Source organism: Budorcas taxicolor, chromosome 2 (genome assembly GCF_023091745.1).
Source record: "Budorcas taxicolor isolate Tak-1 chromosome 2, Takin1.1, whole genome shotgun sequence".
NCBI lineage: Eukaryota > Metazoa > Chordata > Mammalia > Artiodactyla > Bovidae > Budorcas > Budorcas taxicolor.
This window is the reverse complement of record NC_068911.1, coordinates 28518700-28535031: the sequence shown is the minus strand read 5'-3', so window position 1 is coordinate 28535031 and position 16332 is coordinate 28518700. Positions and strand designations below refer to the sequence as shown.

Here is a 16332-nt window from a genome sequence, read left to right as displayed (position 1 = left end):
ATTGATGCCTTTTAAATGTGGTGCTGGAGAAGACTATTGAGAGTCCCTTGGATAGCGAGGAGATTAAACCACTCTATCCTAAAGGAAATCAGTCCTGAATATTCATGGGAAGGACTGATGCTGAAGCTGAAGCTGCAGTACTTTGGCCACCTGCTGTGAAGAACCGACTCATTGGAAAAGACCCTGATACTGGGAAAAATTGAGGGCAAAAGGAGAAGGGGGTGACAGAGGATGAGATGGTTGTATGGCATCATGGACTCAATAAACATGAATCTGAGCAAACTCTGAGAGAGGGTGAAGGACCAGGAAACCTGGCGTGCAGCAGTTCATGGGGATGCAAAGAGTTGGACTTGACTTAGCGACTGAATGGTAACAACAGCTTACAAGTTGGACTTATGCATGCAGTGGAAAGAGGCTTTGCCCAGACTCACTCAAGCCTAGTTAGTTCCAACCAGGCCCTGGAACTAAAAAGAGCAAGAAGAAAGGGCATCGCTTCTTTAGAATGAGGGCAGAAAAAGAAGCTCGCCAAATAAGATGCTACAGCTTTCCTCCTAAGGACTTGGGGGAAAGGAGGCAGGAACTTAGAGGGAAGGCTTGGAGATGCAACATTCCATCCTGGGCTGTTTCATTCCTGATCCACATCCAGGCTTGCCTGATTTCAAAGGAATGGCAGGATTTATGAGGCCCCTGGGCGTATAAGTCTGACACGCTGACAGTTTGCGCTGGGGTCTCTATGCAGGTTAGAGAAAGGCACCTGGGGAGCTCCCTGGCAGCTCAGTACTTACGACTCTGTGCTCCCACTGCAGAGAGCGTGGGTTCCATCTCTGGTTGAGAAACTAAGATCCTACGTGCCGTGTGGTGCAGCCAAAAAGAAAAAAAAATTTTTTTTAATTAGGAAAAGGTGTCTGGCCCCCCTGGGTGGGTGAATTTGAGAAAGGCCCTGCGTCCTTCCTGCTAATGCAGTCCCCCCTCCCTCATGCCCCCGTGGCCCCCAGGTCCAGGCACCGGCTGAACTTCAGCCCCCACTTGCCCCCTTGGCTGGGGATCTTTGTGCAGGGCTGACCCTGTGTTGATGGCCAAGACTGAAAGAAGCTGCATTTGAGCTCCAGTTCCTCTCCTTAAGAATCCCCATCTTTAATGTCATGAAGTCTGATGTAAGCAGGGGTTAGCCAACTTTTTCTGTAAAGAGGCAGATGTTAGATAGTTGTAGACTACACGGTCTTTGTCGCAAGTACTCAATTCAGCTGTAGCTCAGAAGCAGATATGAACAGTACGGAAATAAATGGGCATCACCATGTCCAAATAAAACTATTTTGTAAGCGGCTGGACTGTGGGCCTGAGTTTGCCAATCTTGACATGAAACATCTGCTTGGTATGTCAGGGTCTGCAGGAAACGGACTTGTTACTGGAGTTACCATTAGTATTAATGTTAATACTGCTAATGTCATCGCTTGAGCTTTTTGCTCTGCACCAGGAACTGTCCTGAGTACTTCGCAGGCTTTATTTCATTTAATCTCACCATCACCAAGTAACATGGCCCAGGCCCCTCAGTCAGTAAGTGGCAGGGCTGGGATTCAAACCTCCTTCCAATCACCTTACTCCATGTTGCTTCACCTCTGGGCGCCTCCTACCCTGGTACCCGCCCTCTCCCTCCCCACCCAGGCCCCTTGTTTCGTTGTTGTTCTCCACATAGCTCTGACCATTTATCTTTGTGTATTTATTTGCATCTTGGTTTGCTTACTGTCCTGGAGGCGGTACAGAGCGAGGACCTCACAGGCTGGTCTTGGATATAATGATATTTAGCCATCTGGCATATAAGCAGGTCCGCCCTCAGTATTTGCCTAAGAAATAAATGAGTCACTGTCCCAAGCGTCTCCTCTCTCTGCCAGCATTTTACAGGGGCAGGAACTAGGCGATATTTGAAGTGCATTTGTGACTCTTTGATAACCTGCCCACTTCCTGGGGGGGGCGAAAAAAAAGCCTGCAAAACAAATACCACCACCTCCTCCGGGAATAATGCTGCGGCCTCGGGTTGGAAAAATTGCAGCTTCCACGCTGTCCCAAGGACCTCGTTCCTCCTGGGAGTCTGCTGGGGGAGGCTGAGCAGTGTGTCTCACCTGACTCCCATTTCCCAGGTGTGAAAACTGAGACTCTGGGGTGAAAAGACTTGCCCAGGGCCATGCAGGTAGAAAGTGCAGGGTTGGGGGATTCAAACTCAGGACCATGTGGCTTTTGGTTGGTTCGGAATGTAGGTCTGTGGGCCAGCTGCATCTGATGAAAGCTACCCTGATGGCCAGGGTCCTGCCCCCAGAGAGGGTGATTTAGTTATTCAGGGCACCTGTGCTTATGACGCTCCCCAGGTGATTCTGGGACAGGTAGGACTAGTGAAGCCCGGTGGTTCTCGGCTCAGGCTTCATATTTGACTCATTGGGGAAGATTTTCATGATAGAAACTTTCAGCTGTGTACAGCAGTGGACAGCATAGTATAATGAGTGCCATGGAGTATTTTATTTATTTATTTAAAATTTTTGCCTGCCATGGAGTATTTACCCTGCATCACATGTAAACATTTCATTAGGTATCTGCAACAGATAAGGAATTAAAAATTTTTTTAAACATTTTATTTTGAAATAATTTGACCCACAAAAAGTTACAAAAATGGTGTTGTTCTTGTATACCCTTCTCCAGCTTTCCACAATAATATCTGAGAGATGAGGATTTTAAGTTATACAACAATGGTACCATTATATGGCCTAACAACTTACTGATTTCTTAATATCACCAAGTATTCCAGAAATGCACTGTGGTTGCAGAGTGGTGCAGCCCCTTAAGTGGTATTGTTCCTTCTCCACCTGATAGCTGAACCATTTTATGCAAAGACACGTCCCCTCATCTCTTTGGTCACCCCGTGTTGTCATAGACAAATGCTTGTTTCTTTCCGTCTGTTTTCAAAACAGTGACTTGGTTCTCTAGTACCATCATCACTGACACCAAGAGGTTTTCCTTTTCTTCCAGTATCAAGGTGGACTTGTGTATTTAAAATGTGATGTGTCTCAGTCCTTTTGCCTTACTGTCTGTATTGCAGCTCAAATTGTCCCTTTCTGGGCTCGTGAGAGCCACTTCTGGTTGCATCTGAGGTCTTTTACCTACCTTTGTCTTGTTGGGTGTGACAAGATATTCTGGGCTTATCTTGTACATTTCCTGCCCAGCCACTTGGCCAAGGAGACTGGGAGCTGAAAACAAAAACAATAATTCAAGTACCTGGACCCACCCCAGACCAGCTAAATGTGAATCTCTGGGGAGCGGGGCAGATACAGTGTGTTTTCTGAGTGCCCCTGGCCGGGGTGGACAACCGCTTGGGTAGAATGTGTTTCCTCATCCGTCTCTCAGTTTCTTTCTTTCTTTTTAGGAGTTTTAAAATATCTTTATTGAATTTGTTACAATATCATTTCTGTTTTATGTTTTGATATTTTGGGCCACTAAGCATGTGGCATCTTTGCTCCCCTAGAGGGATGGGACCCACACATTGAAAGGCAAACTTTTAACCACTGGACCTCCAGGGACATCCCTCCCCAGCATCTTATCTCTGCAAAATTCTGGGATGGAGAGTGACGTCCTCGGCTAGTGATCTTGTTGTTAGTCTGGTGACCCTACCTTCGCCAATGCTCGCATCCCCAGATTTAGACTTGAATGTATCAGCCCTCGTGTGCAGTCCCAAAGGCTCTGTCTGATGGCCTTGGCTGCGTGGCCCTGAACTGGAGCTCATCTCTGTGGCTCTGGGAAAGAGGTTCTTTGAAAGCCTGCTTAGAATCTGTTGATGACTTCCTGTTGCCCTTGGGATGGAGACCAAAATCCCATACGTGGCCTCCATTGTAGCCTGAGCACAGCTTCCAGTGTAGACTGCTCAGGCCCCCTCTTGTTGGCTGGAGCCCACTGCGCTCCCCTCTGCCTCGGGGCCTCTGCACACATCAGTCGCTCTGCTGGGACCACCTCCCGTCTCTCTCTTCACTTAGTGATCCTCTCCTCACTTTCCAGACCCCAGCTTGAATGCCTTCCCTGACCTCCACCAACTGGATCAGCCCATGAGGTCCCAGTGATCTCACTGGTCATACTAACCTGCCTCTGGGATATAATCCTTGTTACAGTTGTGGTTTTGAATTTGTTCACATGATTGATTAATGTTTCTCTCTGACTATTTGGGACTCATGTTCTGTCTCCACCGCTTCCAGCTCTGGCACCCTGGGGATGGCTTTTCATCTCTCTGCCCCTCAGTGTCCTTAACTACAGAATGGAGACGATGCCTTTATCTAGTTCCTAGTGTGATTATGAAGATTAAAGGAGATCATTTTCATAAAACATTTAAAACAGAACTGTTACTAGCTAGCAGAGTGTTAGCAGTTGACCTGGATTAGGGTTATGTCTGTTAGTTCAGATTTGTGTATAGTAGGTGCTCAGAAAATACTTGTAGAATCAGTGAGTGAGTGAATGAAAGAAAGAGGAATAGAGGTCATACCAGGTTCTGTGAAGATACGAGATAATGCTAGTACTTTGTCTGTGCCTGCCACTTTGTAGATGCTCAGTAAATATTTGTGGAATAAATGAATGAACTAATAAATGAATGAACCATTGGCCCACTGGGAGGACCAGGGAAGCTGGCTGCTCCCTGCCTGGAGCTGGCATAGACGAGAAGTTTAACCTGTCATTTCCCCTGGGTTCTGCACCCTGTGCTCTCTCTCCATAGAATCCTTGCCCGGAATCCAGTGCCTCCTTCCTTTCCAGGATCACCTTCTGGTGGATCACAGGGTAAGTCCTGGCCCCCAAACCTCGGGCGAGTGCTGGGCCACCAGTGTGCAGCTCTCCCTCCCTCGCGCTTGCCGGCAGGGCTGTGTCCTGAGTGTGTGTGCCCTGGGCATGGGTCTTGGAGACACCGACCCTGAGCCCGCAGTCATGTGATACATGTATAAATAGCTCGGCCTGGGCAAGAAGCTGCACACTCCTGGCTCAGCTTCAGATTTGGCTGGTTTTGTTTTGCACTGGGTGTAATTATTATCATTATTCCCCTCCCCCCTGAGATAAATAATGATCGCGCCCCCCCCCCCACCCCCCGAAATAAATAACACAGGGAAAGGGGGTGAGAGAAGCGTGTCTGGACTGGTAGCAGCAGAGGCGCCGCCACCCGCAGCTCAGCACACTGCCTGCTCGGCCTCCTCTGGTTTGCATGTTGTTTTCTGCACATTGTCAGCGTCTTACTAGGGGTTATTTAAATCCCTCCTCCTCCCCCCCCCAAGCATTGTTTCCTTGTCTTTATGAACTTTTTACACTTTGTAATTTAGTATTTTTCTGAACTGATTTTCAGTTGCTGTTAAAGAAGAGCTCTGGGACAGTTGATGGAGTTTGGGCATGGCCCACAGGTCACGCCAGCCAAGCTCATGTTTCTGATTTTGGTCTCTGTCCTCTGGTGATATCAGAGTGTGTCCTTTCTCTTAGGGGGATATACACTGATATTTAGGGGTGAAGGTGTGGAGGGTCTGCAGCCTCCTCTGAAATGGTTCAGAAAAAAGATAGAGGCATGCTTCATTGTGCTTCCCAGCTACCGTGTTTCCCAGATTGAAGGTTGGTAGCCACCCTGTGTCAAATGAGTCTGTTGGCACGCTTTTCCCATCAGCTTTCACTCAGTTTGTGTCTCTGTGTCACATTTTGGTAATTCTCACAATCTTTCAAACATTTTCATTATTATTATATTTATTATGGTCATCCTTGCTATTATTACTAGGATTTGCTGAAGGCTCAGATGATGCTTAACTTGGCATTTTTTAGCAATACAGAATTTTTAAGTTAAGCTCTGTATGTTACTTTTTAGACATAACGCTAGCGTAAATATAACTGTAGTATGGGAAACCAAAAAAATTCTTGTGACTCGATTTGTTGTGGTATTCACTTTATCATGGTGGTCTGAAACGCACCTATAGTATCTCTGAGGTCTGCCTTGTATGTGTTCGCACACTTGTGAAATGTGAACAGTCTTGAGCTTGGTGAAGGGTCGACAGGAATTCTTTGTACAATTCCTATGGTTTTTCTGTGAATTTGAAATCTTTCGAAATAACAAGTTAAAATACTAAGTTTCCCTTTTATAATGAAAGTGTTCAAAGCAGAACGACTAGGCTAATAAACCTTAAACTCATCACCTAATATAATGATGGTTAATGCTCTGCGATGTTAGCCTTAAAATTTTTTTTGAAAGTAAATTAGAAACATCCTGCTACTTTCCTCCTAAATACTCTGTATATTTGCCTAAAAACGAGGCCGTTTTTCCTGGGGGATCTAACGGAATTCGAAGTAATGATGCCATGTGCCCACATGTCCATTCATGCTGAGATTTCCCTGATCACGGCTGCCTGCGGTTGTGTGGGCTGCGGTAGCAGGGAGGGCCATCGTGTCATCTCCTTCTGACTCTCATCGCCTCCCCTCTTGTGTTTTGGCCACAGGATGATGGTTCAGGGCTACCGCCAGCCCCTGGAGAGCACCGACCTCTGGTCCCTGAATAAGGAGGACACGTCAGAACAAGTCGTGCCGGTCTTGGTAAAGAACTGGAAGAAGGAATGTGCCAAGTCCAGAAAGTAAGTACCAGGCATCCGGCCACGGGCAAGCCGGACGCTCACTAGGTTGACCCGATAGCCTTGTCCCTCCACTGTGGCCCGGGATGGTCTCAGTGCCACCCCTTAAGTGTCATAGCCCTGGGCGGGCTGCTTCCCTTCCCAGAACCACGGTTTGCTCACCTGTGAACGGAGTCCAACATGTAGCTCAGGCAATTTGGATAGAAGAGAAAAGAGAAAGATGTCAAGTGAGCGGATTCTGTTTGCCGCGACCCTCAGCGACCCCGTCCTCCCAGAGTTGTTTGTTTCCCCCCGCTTCTCTCTGAGCAGCTGGCATCCTAAGCGTTCTTACTGTTTTAAATGGTTTGGTTTGACACGTCAAATCAACTGCTTCTCGAGGTGTTCAGCCTAAGAAGCCCCAGTTGAGGGTGATTTGGGCTGCACTGGATTGTTTTTTCAACAGACTTTTATTTTTTGGAGCACTTTTAGGTTCGCAGCAGGGCTGAGCAGAAGCTGCAGAGTTGCACACACTCCTCCCCCACCCGCTGTCAGGGTACCCCTACCAGAGGGGCACATCGGTGGCAGCCTATAAGACTACACTGAGTACGTGGTTTACATCACTGTTCACTCTCTGTCTTGGATTTCACACCCTCCCCTCCTTGCGAGCTGTATGCCAACCCCAAGCTCTGTCAATCGGGGTTATTTTGGGCGTCAGGCAAGGGCCTCTCCAGCATGTATTGTGTCTTATTTCTTCAAATATAAGAGTGATCAGCTGTGCTGTGCATCATTATGATGTCATCACCTGTGTGATGCACCAAGGAAAACAGCTGCCAGTTAAACCGGGCTATGACATTGACTTAAGACGCATCCCGCGTCCAGAGAAGCCCGACAGGAACTCGCGAGGGACTCTGATGGCAGGGGATGGTGTCAGTCCCCCTGTAGTCATTATGGGATGGTGCCCACCGTGGAGAGCTGGCTGACGAGGGCCCGGCCTGGTGTGCGTGCATGTGTGCTAAGTCGCTTCATTTGTGTCTGATTCTTTGCAGCCCTATGGATTGTAGCCTGCCCAGCTCCTTTGTCCATAAGATTCTCTAAGCAAGAATACCGGGGTGGGTTGCTGTACCCTCCTCCAAGGGATCTTCCCTACCCAGGGATCAAACCCACGTCTCTGGCGTCTCCTGCATTGTTTACCACTTGTGCCCCCTGGGAAGCCCCAAGCCTGGTGCACAGCCCCACAGAGCAGCTGGCCTCCCAGGAGAGGAACCCTGGCTCTCCAATTCCTCACCTTTTGCAGGAATGCCCAAGCTCCAGGTCTTCAAGCTGCATCAGGCTGTGGGTGGGGAATGTGGGCCATTGATGCTGCTGGCCACCAGGACGTCAGCAGAGGACCCTGTGACGGTCTGCAGTGGCCATGAACAGAGGAGACGTTGTCTCCTGGGAGGTGGGTTGAGCTGAGCGTCTGTGGCCTTCGTGGTGAGGAGGTGCTCTGTGCGCATGTGACTCTGGCTGGGTGCCGTGTTTGTGACCCAGTGGAGGTTCTCGGGCATAGTTGGGGTTTCCGGTTCCCTTTGGCCTGGCCTGCAGCCTCCTCCCTGACGAGAAGGCGTGTCCACAGGCTTTTTCCCACACGAGGTGGCAGGGGGTGCCCACCCGGCTGTCCTCTGGGGCTCCGCCCATGAGCCGGTTGCTGCAGCTGTGGGAGAGGTCAGCAAGGAGACTTGCTAGGAGAAGCTCCATCACCAGCCTGGCCTTTGGTTGTTTTGTTCAGCAGATAGAGTTGATGACTGCCGATGTGCTGAGCGTGGTTTAGGCCCTGGAGGTTCAGAGAGTGGAACAGGAGAGACAGGATCCTTGTCTGGTGCAACTTAGATTCCATGTGGGATCCAGGGCTTAAGAAGTCAAACACACCCTGTGAGAAGCTGGAGAGAGTGTGAAGTGAGATGATGAGCTTAACAAGGAGGGGCCATGAGGGCCAGAGTGATGGGGTTGGGTGGTCAGGGGTGGCCCCTCTGAGTGGAGATTCGGTGTCAAAGGAGGGAGGGAGCTAAGTGCAAACATGGGAAAGGGCTTTCAGTTCGCAGGAACGGCTAGTGCAAAGGTCCTGAGGTAGAGGTGAGGTGGCGTGCTGACAGAGCAGCACAGGGCTTGTGTGGCTGAAGTGCAGTAAGAGGTGGGGAGAACGGGAGGAGAAAAAGCAAGAGAAGTATTTGCAGGGGTTCATGGATCTGCCTAGTGGCTCAGATGGTAAAGCGTCTGCCTGCCATGCGGGAGACCTGGGTTTGATCCCTGGTGGGAAGATCCGCTGGAGAAGGAAATGGCAACCCACTCCAGTAATCTTGCCTAGAAAATTCCATGGACTGAGGAGCCTGGTGGGCTACAGTCCATGGGGTCGCAAAGAGTCGGACATGACTGAGCAACTTCACTTTCACTTTCATAGGCTATGGTACTGGGCTAGGGTTTGATCCCGGATGTGGTGGGAAGACAGGTGGGCTTTTTGCAGGGCAGTGGCACATCCTCTGGGTCTTCCTGGCATGTGAGATCTTTAATTGCGGCATGCAAACTCTTAGTTGCGGCACGTTGTGGGATCTAGTTGACTGACCAGGGATTGAACCTGGGGCCCTTGCATGGGAAGTGTGGAGTCTTAGCCACTGGACCACCAGGGAAGCCCCCGGGAGTTCTGTTTTGTAACAACCAGTTGGGATGCTCTGGGGATGGTGGATCATGGGACGAGAATCGAGGGAGATGGGTCCCTGGCTCTACTCCTGGAGGTGTGAACCATGCCAGCACCTGTGACCCCTGGGGGTGTCGGTGTAGGTGGGGAGGGTCTGCTGGGCGCCCAGGGGCTCCTGGGGAGCAGGGGACCAAGACCTGGGCAGGAGGGCTGCCTTGGCTTTTTGGGCTCAGGCTTCCACCTCCTCTCCTCACCCCTGAGTGCCTCCTCTCAGGGCCAGGTCCGAGCTGCTTCCCCCACTCTCCTGACCTTTGGGTTTTAAAATCCAGTGGTTCATTGGTTTTTATCAGATGATTTTGAGTGTAACAAAAAAAGAGTGGAAATTTCTCAACTTAATGGCCTCCCATAGATTAAGGCTACGCTGGACAGTGGTTCCTGTTGGGTTGACTATAAAATGATTTGGCAGCTCTGAAAAAGACTTGGGCAGTTTAAAAAAAAAAAAAGTTAGGGACTTCCCTGGTGGTCCAGTGGTTAAGACTTCACCTTCCAAGGCAGGGGTGGGGTCCAGGTTTGATCCCCGGTCCAGGAGCTGGGAATCCCACAGGCCTCGTGGCCAAAATACCAAAACATGACACAGAAGCAATATTGTAACAAATTCAATAAAGAGTTTAAAAATGGTCCACATCAAAAAATATTTTTTTAATTTATTAATTTATTTTAATTGGAAGCTAATTGCTTTACAGTATTGTGGTTTCTGCCTCACATCGACATGTATCGGCCATGGGAGTTAAACAGTTACGATACCACCCAGCCATTCTACTCCTAGGTGTATACCTGAGAGAACCGAAGATGTATGTTCATGAGCTCGTGCAGAGATGTTCATAGCAGCTTTGTGTGTGGTGGTCAAAGCTGGGAGGAACCCAGACAGCTGTTAACAAGTGAGTAAGTGATAGTCACTCAGTCGTGTCTGACTCTTTGTGACCTCACAGCCTGCACCCCACCAGCTTCCTCTGTCCATGGAATTCTCCAGGCAAGAATATTGGAATGGGTTGCCATTTTCTTCTCCAGTTAACAAGTGAATAGGTGTGCAAATCTTGGTGTAGCCATGCAAGGGAGCACTTCTGAGCAATACAACAGAATGAACTGTTGATACACTCAGCAACGTGAAAATCTCTAAATAATTAAGCTGAGCAAACAAAGCCAGGTAGCGGTACCTACTAGGTGATTCCTTTTATGTGCCAGTCAAGAAACATGAAAGCAAGTCAGTAGTGACAGAAATCAGATCAGTGGCGGCCTGAAGGAGGAGGAAGTGGTCAGATGGGAGGGAGAAATTCCAGAGAGAGGAGGGCCCTGTGGAGGTGATAGGTGTGTTCATTGTCTTGATTTCCCAGATGGTCTGACAGGTGTATAAATATGTCCATCAGGTTGTGCACTTGAAATGTCTGCACTTGCTTTGCAGGCAGTTTTTTTTTTTTACCCTCTGAACCACCAGGGAAGCTCTGATCTTATATCAGTTATACTCATAAGAAAGCAGTAGTGTTTAAAGAAAGGTGGCCATTTTAACTTAATTGTCTCTATTTCATAAAGGATTGCAAACAGCAAATAACAAACAAAAACCAAAAGGCTCCGAAATACAGGTGTTAAGCTATGGTTCCCAACCTTTCAGATCCATTGCCCCCTTTAATAAGAAAGACATTATTATTAAAGACATTAAATATAGATATTAGTATAATACCTCCTTAAATGTAAGGATATCCATTAACATAACCCAACCATGTGTCTTAGTTTAAAAATCAGCAAAATGTTCTTGCTAAGCTTTAAAGCTAAAAGGTGAGTGATTTGTAATGAATCGCCATGTGTGTCTATGTAAACACTCAGGCACGCGCTAGAACAGAGAGCGAGGAATTGCTGTGTGCTCATAAGTGGAACCTTTTCTGCGGCAGCTGCAAGTCCTGACCAGCTGGGTCTGGTGGTTCTGGAGACCAGAACCATCGTCACCCTCACGGACAGGGTTTTGCGAAGTGGCGATTCATACTTGGCAAAGTTCTGAACAAAACTTAATTTGCACGCTGACTGCATTTCTAAAAAATCAAGGTGTATTTCATCTTGCAAAAGAAAATACATGCTGTGTGTGGATTTTTTCTCAGTCTTTCCCAGCATCAGGGTCTTTTCCAATGAGTCAGCTCTTTGCATCAGGTAGCCAAAGTATTGGAGGTTCAGCTTCAGCATCAGTCCTTCCAGTGAATATTCAGAGTTCATTTTCTTTAGGATTGACTGACATGCTGCAGTCCATGGGGTCACAAAGTGTCAGACACAACGACTGAACAACGATAACAGCCGTGAATTTATGCTGAAGATGGAGTTAGAGTCAAGATTTGGGTGATTTGGGGTACTTCCCTGTTGGTCCAATAGTTAAGACTCTGTGCTTCTTCTGTAGGGGACTTGAGTTTGATCCCTGGTCAGGGATCTAAGCTGCACAGCATGGCAAAAACAAACAAATCCATAGATTTGGGTGATTTTAGGCAGACTCTGCAATGAACACGAACTTGGGCAAACTTTGGGAGATGGTGAGGGACAGGGAAGCCTGGCCTGCTGCTGTCCATGAGGTCGCAAAGCGTCGGACTTGACTGGGCAGCTGAACAACAACAAGCCAGGCTCTTCACCTACATGGGTGCCTGGTGGGATTGTCTTTGGGATGGTCCAGTACATCAGTGGTACCCAGCGTTTTAGGCACCAGGGACCAGTTTCATGGAAGACTGTTTTCCCATGAAGCAGGAGGTAGGGGATGGTTTCATGATGATCAGGAGCATTACATTTATTGGGTGCATCAGTTGGTAAGTCATGTTTGACTCTTTGTGACCCCACAGACTGTAGCTCGCCAGGCTCCTCTGTCCATGGGATTTTCCAGGCAAGAATACTGGAGTGGGTAGCCATTTCCTTCTCCAAGGGATCTTCCTGACCCAAGGATCAAACCTGCCTCTCCTGTGTCTCTTGCGTTGGCAGGTGGGGTCTTTACCACTGAGCCATCTGGGAAGCCCTAACTTTATTTCTGTGATTGTTACATCATGATAATGTGGTAATACAAGCGGGGGAGAGCGACTGTAAATAGGGATGAAACTTCACTTGCTCGTCTGCCCCTCACCTCCTGCTGTGCTGCCCAGTTCCTAACAGGCCACCGACCAGTACCAGGGCTGGGGACTCCTGCCAGATGTCAGAGAGAGCCTGGTCTCTGGCCCAGTCATCGTCACGTCAAAGGCTGAGAAACCCCCTTGACAGCCTGTTTGTGAGAAACAAAAAGCGCTCTCCAACAACAACAGAAAGGGGGAGAATGATCTTGAGTATGGGACACGGTTAAAATCTTACCCAGCTGTACTTTAGTAGGGGTGGGGAGGCGGTTGCCACACCCATCTGTGGTTTCCAAAACCATCATCCCTACAGCTCTGAGGAGGATAAAAATGTGCGTTAAGGGTGTTAAGTTCATTCTCTGCCCTTCTGTATTACACTGGATATTACGGATCAAAGACCATGCTCAGAGTACATCCATAAAATTGACTGAGCTATGACCTTTTTCAGTTTGAGATTTTTGCCTTTGGCCACAACGTTAGAGATCTTATTTATTTTTTATAACAAATGACAAGCACAGCCTGTGGGAGCTCCTTGTGGGCCTCTGGTTGGTTCACTCCCTGCCCAGTCTGCTCTGGTTCCCTGAGGTTCTTGGAGTGGCTGCCTCACCTCTTTTCAAAATCCCTCAGTCCCAGGCCATGCTGATCCAGTTCCCCCTGCCTAGAGTGCCCTTTCTCTCACCGAGTGGACTCGCTCCCTCATCCTGCAGGTTTCAGCTTTGATGTCACCTCCTCCAGGAAGCCTCCATGATATACCTGCCCCTCACACAGACTGATCAGATTCTCTCACAGGGCTGCTTGATCGCGGGGCTCTCCCCATGGCTCAGCCCCAAGCAGGGCCTTCGTGGAGGAGAGCGCGATGGGCAAGTTCCTTTTTCTTCCCAGCTTCCAGCTTCCCCACCCTTCCTGTTCCCCTGTCCTGGGCAGTTTTCTCCTGACTCAGACCTTCCCTCTCCAACTTTCCTTCCATTCCCGGCCAGACCATCCAGATGCCCAGCTTTCTTCCTCCCTCCAAGAGCGCCTGCTTCCCTTGGAAGCCTCTTGTTCACTGGATGTCTTTTTCTCTCCTGACTCGCCATAGCTGGTCCCTCCCTCTGCTCCTTCCACCCAGGCCTGAGCCTTCCTCCTCTCTGCCCATCCGAGACCTTCCTCCAGGCCCTTTGGCCGCCTGTCTACTGGCCCGCCAAAAACGATCCTGTGTCAGTGCCAGGGCCCAGCTTAGGACGTGGTGCAGAAAATGAATGGCGGGTGTGGGGAACGGAGCCACTTCCTGTCCCCCCTGCCCTGCCTTGTTGTCCTCCTTTCCAAGAGGGCATGTGTGTGCAGAATGAAATCACACTAAAAATCCCCGCCAAGATCCCAGCTTCAGGGCAAGTCAGTGAAATGAGCAGGGAAAGTGCTTTCACTGACAATACAAGAAGTAGCAATAATCCTCTGTGGTTGGTAGAATGTCCTCCCCACCCCCACCCCCCCAAAATAAAGTATATCCACATCCTGATCTCCAGAACCTGTGTATACGTTACATGGCAAAGTTCAGCTCAGGGTGTGCTCCGTCATGTCCAACTCTTTGTCACCCCATGGACTGTAGCCCGCAGGACTCCTCTGTCCATGGGATTTCTCAGGCAAGAATACTGGAGCAGGTTGTCACTCCCTTCTCCAGGGGATCTTCCCAAGCCAGGGATCAAACCTGCGCCTCTGGTGTCTCCTGCATTGGCAGGCAGGTTCCATACCACTGTGCCACCTGGGGAACTGGCAGAGTCCCTTTGCAAATGTGATTAAGTTCAGGATTCTGAGAAAGGTGACTATGCTGGGTTTTTTGGGTGGGCCTGATGTAATCATCATGAAGGTCCTTATAAGGAGGAGACAGGAAGTCAGAGAGGGAAAGTGCTGAGCTGCTGGCGGGACGAGGAGGCAGGCCCTCCATGCCCAGGTATGCACGCATCTTCTAGATGCTGGGAAAGGTGGGAAGAGATTCTCCCATGGAGCCTGCGGGCCAGCTTAGCTGACCTCTGCAGCTATGAGATGTGAGCTTTGTGTTATTTCAGTCCACTCGTTTGTGTTCACTGGTCGCAGCAGCCACAGGCAATCCTACAACTTCACCCAGAGTTTACGTTTGAGTCTGGACGCATTGGGAAGCCAGCAGTGGAGCCGAGGTTGGGGAATGAAGTGCTTTAGGAGGATCCCATTGGCTGCCATGCAGGGGCTTTGTTGTCAGGGAACAAGAGTAGAAGGGAATGGGGGAGCACGGGGGGGGGTCCCTGGTGATGGTCACTTGTGTGGGTTGGAGGCCGTGGTGATGGATAGTGTGGATGGATGACTGCACACACATTCCAGGAGTGGGACGTACATGACACACACCTGATTGGACCTGGGAGCGTGGAGGAAAGGGGGTCAGGGAGGATTCCCGTGTTTCTGGTCCTTTCCTGGGGTGGGAACATCGAAGGGAAGGATCTGGATTTGACAGAGCCCACTCCAGTGCTCGGATCTCTTACCACTTCCCAGCTGGCGCCAGTGGTAAAGAACTTGCCTTCCAATGCAGAGGATGTAAGAGACTCAGGTTCAATCCCTGGGTCAGGAAGATCCACTGGAGGAGGGGTTGGCAACCTACTCCAGTGTTCTTGCCTGGAGAATCCCCATGGACAGTGGATCCTGGTGGGCTGTGGTCCACAGGGTCACAGAGTCAGACACGACTGAAGTTTCTTAGCATGCATGCACGTACAGACCAGTGCCCATTGGAGTAGGGATGGGGAGGGAACCAAGGCAGACTGGGAGGCTGCGGTCTCCAGGAGGGCGTTTGAGCTGGTCCAGATTGTTAGGTGTGGCTTGGATGGAAGAGGCAACAGTCCCTTGTGATTAAGCGCTGTTCAGTGATCTCCTGCTGTGGACAAATTCTGTAAATGGTGAACCTTATGGTTGTGTGCGGAGGAGCTGGAGCTGGAGCTCACGTTTGGCCATTTGAGGGTGTTGCTTTGTCTGCATTTTGTGGGAGAGGTAAACTGAACCTATTGCTACACAACAGGTCACCCAAAATGTAGCAGGCTTAGGGAAGAACGAACATTTACTGTCTCACACCATGTCTCTGGGTCAGGGATCTGGGATGGGTCTGGGTCGGTGGTTCTGGCTCAGGGTCTGTCGTGGCTGCAGTCATCTGAAGGCTTGGCTGGGGGCACAGATCTCCTTCCACGTTGCACATGGTGGGCATGACTGTGCTGGCTGTTGGCAGAGTCTCACCATGGGGTCTTCTCCAGAAGGCTGGTTGAGTGTCCTCATGACCTCGTGGTTGGCTTTGCCCAGAGTGAGTGATTCATGAGAGGGCAGGACAGAAGCCATGATGTTTTCTGCAACCTAATCTTGCAGGTGACAACTCTCCGTTTTTTGACAGAGTTGTGAAGTCATTTCTCCAGTATCCGATTCTGAGTGGGAGGGGACTTCACAGGGGCGTGTATGAGAGTTCCGATTTCTCAACATCCCTGAAACCTTGTTATCTGACTTTTTGACGATAGCCGTCCTAGTGGGTGTGAAGCAGTGTTTCATCCTGGTATTGCTTTGCATTTCCCTGATGACCTAAAGAAGTTAAGCAATACTTCATGTGCTTAGGCCATTCACACGTCTTCTTTGCATCTTTTTAAAATTGGGTTGTCTTTTTTCTTACCAGGTTTTTAATTGGCAAATATTTCCTCCCATTCCATGGGCTGTCTTTTCACTTTCTTGGTAGCACCTTTTGAAGCACAGAAGTTTTTGGTTTTGATGAAATTCAGTTAATTTTTTTTCTCTTGTTGCTTGTCCTTTTGGTGTCGTATTTAAGTATCCAGTGCTAAATCCAAGGTCGTAAAGATTTTGCCCCCTTTTTGCCTTCTAAGAGTTTTACAGTTTTAGTTCTGTGTTAAGTCTTTCATCCATTTTGAATTAATTTTTGTATACGGTGTGAAGTAAGGGTCCAACTTCA

The 16332-nt window shown here is 49.1% G+C and overlaps 1 protein-coding gene across 4 annotated transcripts in view; it reads left to right on the top strand.

Moving 5' to 3' along the window:
- ABCC1 (ATP binding cassette subfamily C member 1) overlaps window positions 1-16332 on the top strand; it is a 155198-nt gene that overhangs the window by 65873 nt on the left and 72993 nt on the right. For all 4 annotated transcript variants that reach the window (XM_052652082.1, XM_052652080.1, XM_052652081.1 and 1 more), the window contains exons 6-7: window positions 4742-4803; window positions 6486-6617. In XM_052652082.1, the coding sequence (XP_052508042.1) occupies window positions 4742-4803; window positions 6486-6617 (194 nt within the window). The remainder of the gene's footprint in view (window positions 1-4741; window positions 4804-6485; window positions 6618-16332) is intronic.